The 8,916-nt window shown below is 42.1% G+C and overlaps 1 protein-coding gene across 1 annotated transcript; it reads left to right on the top strand.

The window, feature by feature from the left end:
• The first annotated feature begins 5,633 nt into the window (after positions 1–5,633).
• On the top strand, positions 5,634–7,653 carry HVA22F (HVA22-like protein F). The gene is made up of 5 exons (XM_008805504.6): positions 5,634–5,790; positions 6,729–6,755; positions 6,849–6,971; positions 7,056–7,302; positions 7,467–7,653. The coding sequence occupies exons 1-5, from the start codon at positions 5,744–5,746 to the stop codon at positions 7,500–7,502; spliced, it is 480 nt and encodes a 159-aa protein (XP_008803726.1). The 5' UTR covers positions 5,634–5,743; the 3' UTR covers positions 7,503–7,653.
• Positions 7,654–8,916: the final 1,263 nt, after the last annotated feature.

The raw sequence follows: 8,916 nt of genomic DNA, 5'->3' as shown, positions 1-8,916 counted from the left end.
CCACGAAATATTTGACATGGCCCGTCTCAGCTGAAAACAACGTAGTTGGATGACAGCCTAAAATAGAATCATTTATCTGACCTAGATCCTAACCGGGCCCAGTGGGGATTTAAAAACTAGGCAACATAACATAGCTGGGACCCGCATATCAGACAGAAAGTATATTTTTTCAAAAAGGCTGAAAACTTCCATGTCAGACAGACAGGTCAGACTTTTTTTCTTTTTTGAGTAAAAGGAGAAGATTAATAACCTACTCACCAAATTTTATCGGGAAAGAAGCAGAGGCATGCATACATCATTGAAAAGAGCTGGAAAAAGAACATAAGAACAGAGAGATGTTAGAAATGAAAAAAAAGAAGCAGGCCTTCCTCCGAAGATACAAGGAACAAGCAACAGGAGAATCAGAAGAAATGCCACTCAAAAAAATTCAGGTAGTGTACCAAAAAAAAAAAGAATTCAGGTTGCAGCAGGATGGAAGAGATCCTGGATGATCACACGGCTCCAGTTCCGACGTCAGCGCTGCTTTATATTATTTTATAAAAAATTAAGAGATATCTGAACCGTTCAATATATTAGGATATTTAAAATATTTTATTGTTAACAGGTTAGTAGCAAGTAAACACGTTACCGGCCTCCTTAATTTTTTTTTAAAATAAAATATTTTATTATTTTTGCCTATGTTCCATCGACCCCATCTCGGTCGGCGGTGGATGCGGGCCGCCGGCGCCCGCCTACATCTCCAGAAGCAGGAGGAGGCGAGTGAGGAGGAAGAAGCTTTGGCGCCGAAGAGAGAGTGGAGGTGGAAAGGAAGATGACGATCTTCTTGCACGGAAGGCATCGAAGTGGTTAAGAGCAGCAGCGGTGATGCAGCGCCACCGGGTGGAGTCACGATCGAGGAGGGCGGAGAAGGCATCCAGAGGAGGAGGAGGCCATTGTAAGTTAAAATATTTATAAAAAACAAAAAAAGAAAGAAAAATAATTTTATTTTTCTCTACCATCATACTCAATATATTTGAGGCATTATATATACTCGTATGCAAACTCCATATAAAAAAAATAATATAAGTTGATACAAAATCATGCTAATAAAAAAAATACCAATCGATAAAAAAAAAAAAAAGCTAATGCATATTATTACGTGGTCTCTAAAATTATGCTAATAAGATACAACTGAGGACGATGGCGGCGAGGAGGAGGAAGTCGAAGTAGGCGGCGTTCTTGCAGTGCGCATCGTGGACGAGGCGGGCGAGGTGGTGGACACTTTGCGCCCAGCAGTCGACTGTTGGAAGGCCTGCAGGAGGGCTCCCAACTGGTAGAGGAGGAGGAAGATCACCTCCTCCTCGTTCTCCCTCTTCGGCACCCTCAACCGCCTCCTCATCTCCGGCATCCCCGCTGCCATCGAGCACCGCTCCACCACTTTTGTCATCGCTGTCATGGAGTGCATCCAGCACTTCATCTCCGTCGGTTTCACATGGATCGAGCGAAGGGAAGAAAAGACCATTCTGCTCTACTGCAGGCAGCAGAGATTATTGGCGCTACTACGGTTTCATCTTTTAGGATGGCTGGAGAAATTTGAGGGGCCCATTCTGTTCTTGCAGTGTCCAAACTATGCTCGTCTTCTGGGTGCTCCCTGGTTATCTCAAGGTGAACTTTGATGGCAGCGTCGATGACGGTAGGAGTTGTAGCGGCATGGGCTTCACCATCAGAGACCATGAGGTCAGACTAGTAGCGGCCAGGGGTCAGTGCATCTTCGACACGTCTGCCGTCTGTGCCGAGCTCATAGCTGCTTGGGAAGGCATTACCTTTGCGAGGCGCGTCTTGGGTACAGATTGTCTCCTCCTTGAGAATGACTTCGCCACGGTGATCGAGTGGATCCGAGGTCGGAGAAGCGTTGCGGAAGGACGGTCGTTGCTCCGCGATATTTGTAGACTTTTGGAGGAGTGTGGCTCCTACATGGTCACGCATGTCTATAGGAAGGCAAATGGCACAGCTGACTTGGTTGCGTCATTTGCTGTCCACCACTTTGGGGGCTTTATATAGAAAAACTAAGGATCCCGATTAGAACTTTTTAGTGAGTTACTGTTTTTTTGATTTTGTTGGTTGCATTCGTATCCATTGCGTGCGAGCCGCCGTTTTTTAATATAAAAAAAAAAAAGAAAAAAAAGAAGGAAGGAGGAGGGTCATTGGGAAAACATCCCTCAGCTTCCCAAAGAAAATTACCGGGTGGTTCTATATACACCCCCCTATTGCTGAGGACACCCCCCAAAAATTAAAAAAAAATTAAATACTCTCTACACCCCCCCCATTTGCTAAGGACACCCCTAAAAAATTAAAAATTCCTAAATTACCCCCCACCCTCCCCACCCCCTCACCTAAATTGCTCTCTACACCCCCCAAACCCCCCCCACCCCGCTCTTCCCCTCCAAAACACCCGCCGGCTTCTCCCTTCCGCCCAAAAAACCTCGCCTCAAGCACCTCGCCGGCGGCCAAACCCCCTCCGTCTCCCTTTGAACTGTTCCGCCCAAAGCACCTCGCCAACGCCCAAAACCCCCCCGTTCCCCCTTCTCCCTCTCGTCGCCGGCATTCTCCCGATCTCCGACCACCTCGCCGGCTTCTCCCGGAACCACCTCCCCGGCCATCTCCCGAGCAACGAGCACCTCGCCGGCGCCTCCACGACCACCTCGAGGTAGCTCCCCCCCCCCCCCCCCCCCCCCCCCGCCTCCCCAAATCGTTCGGCACTGGTTCTTTGAACCAGTGCCTTCGGTTCGGCCCCATGGGGCCGACCCGCTGCAATTGGGGCCGACCCGCTGCAATTGGGTCGGCCCCATGGGGCCGACCAAAATACATTGGTTCGGCCCCATGGGGCCGACCCAATGTATCTTGGTCCCCATGGGGCCGAATCCAAATTTTTTTTTTTTTTCTGTTGCTAGACTAAGGATTATTTTTATTCCCAAATTTTAGCCTAGATCACGTCCTTAGGGTGAATTGGATACCCAACATCAAGGACAAGTTTTTCATTACTAGATTAGATAGTAATTTGAGAAGTAGGGATAATTTAGAATCATTATCATATAGCATTAACATGGTGCATCCAAATATGATGATCTTGTTACCTTCATCGATGTCATTCTTGATCTTGGAATGATTATCTCATATCAAATGCTCTATCAAATAATAAAACCACAACATTAGTTAACGAACAAAAACTAAAAACAAAAACTAAGAACTGCGGCATAGTTTTAGGTATCTATTATTGAGTTATGTCTTGAGTTTACGAGTCGTATACTTTTGAATTATCATTTATGTATGCAATTGAAGTAACATTGAATTATTTATCACAAAACCCAATCATGTAGATTCCAAGAAGTAACTTGTTTCTTTTTTGGCTTGTTTTATCATTTATCATTTATGTATGCAATTGAATTATTTTCTTTGATATAGCCTAACATTGAATTTCTATATTTTCATACATGGATCCCGGTCCCTCTAGAGTTAGACCTACGGCGTCAGCTAGGAGACGTCGTGCTAGGATTGCTTCTCCCGAGTACTCATTCTGGAGCTAGGGGAGGTCATGATGATGCTGACATACACCGGCGGCGTATTGCAGATGCACTCGGTATCAGTACCGACATTGTACGGATGGGTCCCTCAGAGGCTACGTCACTAGGTGCCGGGCACCTATTTCATGCTATTTGTCAGATGCATCAGTTACTTCTGGGTGATGAGCCTGGCCCGAGTACAGCACCCTCTCATTCGGATCCAGCACCCTCTCATTCGGACGTACAGCAGTACACGCGTCGACGACGGCGTCATAGGGATTGATGATGGAGCCTTTATTTTGATTATGTAGCTTCGACTTTTTTTTTTGTGTAATTTGAAACTGTTGATATTAATAAAAAATATATATTTTTGGTACATTTACGTGTAATCTTTGTAAAGCCTAGCCCGTTCTATTTTACACAAATATAACAGTGCACATAACAATCAATCTAACAATGCGAAGACAGATATTTTTTGATTTATATTGATGATGGAGTTTCACAGTACATGACTCTAAGAGCCCAAAAAAATTTACAACTTTCAAAAATTGTACATATATAAACAATCAATCTAACTCTACTGTCTCGCTAATTATAACATTAGGTGAGATGCTCTCTTTGAACTGTTGAATACGGGCTTCATATGAATTTTCCCATCCGGTAGCACAAGGAAGATGATATTTTCGCCAGTTGGTCGCTACTGGCGGAACGGGATGTCCCGGCAACAAGAACACCTTCAAAATTAGAAATAAGAAAATATTAATAGCTACAAAATTATAAATAAGCAAAATTAAATAAGCAAAATTAAATATTCGCAAGTGTTGTGAACGTAGTACCTCAACAAAATGATTTCCATTTACAACAAAGTATAATGATTTCCATTTATGTAAGTACACAGTTGTAAAAATAGCTCGCTAAACTAATACAAAATTGCACAATACATTATAATACCTCGTAAGTTGTAAATTCGCTTGTGTAATCCAGTACAAATTCTGATCCAATTATACTCGATTCGGTTGTAGCATAGCCCTACATATAAAATAATTTATCACCAAGAATTAATGAATCAGAGGATCTGTTCGGCACAAAATTCAGCACGGCACGCGATTTGGCACCAGAAGGCTTCTGTTCGGCTGCACAGAGCCGGACAGAACCCTTCTGTTCGGCTGCACAGTGCCGGACAGAAGCCTTCTGTTCGGCACTGTGCAGCCGAACAGAAGGCTTCTGTTCGGTTGAGGGTTGCCGAACAGAAGGCTTCTGTTCGGCACTGTTCAACCGAACAGAAGCCTTTTGTTCGGCGATCCAATGCCGAACGGAGCACGAACCGTAAAAAAAAAAAATTTCGAAACAAGGTGGAACACGTACCTTTGCGGCCGATTCTTCGTCCCAAATCACTAGTTGCTTGTCCATGCTTCGAATGGGGCTTAAATCTCCTTCAAAGATCGCCTAAACGATGTAAATGGATCGAGGGGTTTAAGGGTGGTTTGAGGGGTGTTTTTTTTTTTTCTTTTCAAAACGAAACGGAGGAGGAGGAAGGGGGGGTGTACTGAGAAAATTTCAAGAGCAATATGGTAATTACACTAAAGGTTAGTTTGGGTATTTTTTTTGGTTTTTGGGGGGTGTCCTTAGCAATTGGGGGGGGGGGGGGGGGGGGGGGGGGGTGTATATAGAACCCCCCAAAATTACCGTACCAGCCATTTGCATCATTACGAAAATAATCCTGGACTTTCGAAAAATTACCGCACCAGCCATTGCCGGCGGATGGATCTTCGATAATATATTCAATTTAGTAAAAAAGTGTTCTAAATTGAGTGAAGCCTACTAAATTACCTTGCGTGCAAGAAAGGTCTCAAATAAGTAACATGACGATGTGAAAAAGGGAACGTATTACGCAAGTCCGTCCAAGATATTCCGTCATGTCCCACGATACACCTTCAGCAGTTATGCCAAGTTGATGCAGAAAGCAACGGGTTTTCCGTTCATTCTCTTCCTCTCGGACTCCTCTGTCCCTCCTTTCTTCACGAGGGAGGAAAGAACACCTCGAACGGTACTCTTAAGAATGCTTTGGTTTGTTTGGCTCCCGGCGCACCCCTTTAAAAGAGCCACCACCAATCCCCCCCTCAGGCTCTCAGGTCTCAGACTCTCAGGATTTGCTGCTCATCTTGCTCGTGAAGGAGTGCAAGAGTTAAAAGAGTCAAATTTTCATGGGTCTTATGGGAACCATTAGCAGGCATCTCGATGCACTTATTGGGTAAGGCAATTCAGCATATAATTCACTGCATAAACCACAAACACCCCACCCCACAGAATGATTGAATGTTGACATCAAATATGAACTATAGGGCCCAGATTCCTTACAATTAATTCAGCATACATCCTCTTATTTAAAAGGGTTTTTTTGTATGGATACCTTTCTAAATATCGAATTTTGCATGAATATCCTTCCAAAATTGATATTTATATGTATACCCTCATAAAACTCTGTTATTGTACAAATGCCCCTAATATAACAGTTGTTCTAACGGTGTTTAGAAAAATAGTATTCATATTAATTAAAAATAAAATAAAATTTTGAAATTATGCTATTGTCTCTATCTTTTTCTCCGCGATCGCAATCCCTTATAAATGTTTTTGTTTGCACGTTTACCCATTAAGGTTATTTTAGTTATTTTAATTTAGAACCGTTATTTTTTAACGGTGTTGGATGGCATGGGTACATATACAAAAACAAGAATAAAAAAAATGGTAGAATAGCAAAACAAGTGTTTTAAGAGGGTATACATGCAAATATCAATTTTGAAAGGGTATTCATGCAAAATTCGATATTTAGGAGGATATTCATGCAAAAAATCCTATTTAAAATAATAAATAGATCACCATAGTTCTAAGTTCTAACTGATATGTGGACTACCACCCCTAGTTTAACTACCATTCAGTAATCAATGCATGTAGAATGGTAAATATAATGCTTAAAACATTGCTATATAACTCAGATGATTCTCTTTAGTGCAACAATTTTATGATGCAGAGATGAGCCAGCTATTTTTTTTCACATTTTTTGGAGCTAGTTTCCGTTTCCCTTGTGTCGTTTTTGGACTTGTCTTTTTACTATACAAAAATTTAGAATCTATTTTCGTGCATCGAACGTTTACTTGACATTGAAGCTGACGGTTGATTCGTGTGTTTCAGTCCAGGGGTGATGCTGCTATATCCTCTGTAAGCGTCCAATGGCACCGGCATGTATAAGATATCCTTTTAAAGATGTAGTAGTATTCATATTTACAAACTCTTACAAAATTTGGTGATCAGATATGCGTCGATGCGTGCCATTGAGAGCCCTACTCCACTAGATGATCAACAATGGCTCACATATTGGATGTTGTATTCGTTAATCACACTTTTCGAACTCTCCTGCTGGAAACTTCTCCAATGGTAATTAGATATATACTGCTTTTCATGTTGCAGTCAGTTATTTGGCAGATTTAACAAGAGATTAAATCAATCCTTATATAACAGGTTTCCTCTTTGGCCTTACATGAAACTTGTGTTCTGCTTGTGGTTGGTGCTGCCAATCTTTAATGGAGCTGCCTACATCCATGAAAATTATGTGCGGAAATATGTCAAGATTGGGAGTTATGTGAGCCCAGGATACACGGAAGAGCAGAGAAAGGTGCTGCAGATGATGACCCTTGACGCTAGAAAGTCGGTGGAGCAATACATCGAAAAATATGGACCAGAAGCTTTTGCAAGGGTCATCAAAGTGGTAAGAAGGAGACCGAAGTGTGCATTGCCTTTCAACCTGAGATGAAGCTTTTTCTTGTTGCTGTGTTTGTGTTTTTTTCTCATTTTGTTCTGGTTCTCTTTCCTTCACACACGTTCTTCCAGTCGTACATTATGAGATTTCTTATTAAATTCCGAATGCTCCAGGCTCAAAAGGAAGTCAGGAAACAACAGGCAAGATGATGGAAAAGGATGCTCTTCCACTCCAGCTATCCTTTGTCAACAAAAAAGAACGCTATAATGTATCATGAAGCTATTCAAATGCTTACAAAATTCTAGGGTGTTGAAACAGCCAGCGGTAATGAACGGCTAGTTTAGGAATCTATAAATAAGATCCTGGCTTGTGATTGTGCATAAGAACATTCGGTCCGGTTGTATTATTCTTATCAATGAAGATTTAAGAAGAAAATCAAGCAATTATTTGCAACTTCCTTGGCATTTGTGGATATCTGAAAATTCCTAATGCAACACACTTGATGATTGCTTATCATGCTGCTGGTTCAAAATTTTCCAAAGAGATATATAATCATCCTTGCAAGCTTGTCTCCTATTTGTTTCTAATTTGGAGGTCTTACTCCGAAGGGTCCTTACTTGATGTCAGTTGGTTAAGAGACCTAACAACCCCTTGTATGTACTCTAATCACATCTGAAATCAATGTCCAGTGTATCCCTATTACATATCTTGCTAACTGACTTCTTAGCTTGTTGAAATGAATCACGATAGTAGACATTCAAGAATGATGGTAATAAACAACCTGCATGTTTCTATACATCAATACTTACCATATACATTTTATCAAATCCCTTTGCCCTGCGTTCAACTTATGCAACTTGTGATGAAGCCAGGATCAGTGGAGCTCGGCAATATTGAATGGAGAAGGAACAAGCTCCTCATTCTATGTATAACCCCACATATGGTCATTGCTATTTTATATTTAATATCATAAAATATTACAATATAATGAGATTTTAAAAATATAAAATAATATATTGTAATTGCAATATGATGGTACTATGTTGGTGCTTGCGGAAGGAACGAAATAATCGTGCCATTTGTTTCGAGGCTAGCTCTTTTTTTTTCTGCTATAACGAGTGATTTACACAGCTCTGGTATAAATATATCCAAGAAAGTTAGAATATAAGAAGTCTTTAAATGCTCTGGGCATATATTCCTTAGATGTCTCAAGTACTCTACCACAGTGACGAGCTATGAAGGCGGCTATCCAATTCGCAACCCCGTTGGCTTTCCAATAAACATGCCTCGCCCCAAAGGAGGTAAATCCCCTCGCCATGCTCCAGATATCCTGAATCAAGGCATGCAGCCTCCCCCCCCCCCCCCCCAAGCTCGACCTTGGATCCAGTCTATCACTATTGCCGAATCACCCTCTATCAAGATAGCTTAGGCCATCAGTATGCATGGCTAAGGTTGGCCCAAGCGGCCCTCGGCTCCGCTCCAGGCACAAAGCTGGCGAAGATTGAGCACCCGCCTGCAGCAACAAATCTGGAATATGGGCCTCGGATAATAAAGCCCGCTCCCCCCTCCTACCACTATCAGCACATAACCGTCGAAGTTCATCTTGAGAAAAGTTAGGGGTGG

The sequence above is a fragment of the Phoenix dactylifera genome, chromosome 1 (genome assembly GCF_051530095.1).
Source record: "Phoenix dactylifera cultivar Ajwa chromosome 1, Ajwa_hap1_PhDact_Kaust_v1.1, whole genome shotgun sequence".
Lineage (NCBI taxonomy): Eukaryota > Viridiplantae > Streptophyta > Magnoliopsida > Arecales > Arecaceae > Phoenix > Phoenix dactylifera.
The sequence above is the reverse complement of the archived record's forward strand: the minus strand, read 5'-3'. Positions and strand labels throughout refer to the sequence as shown.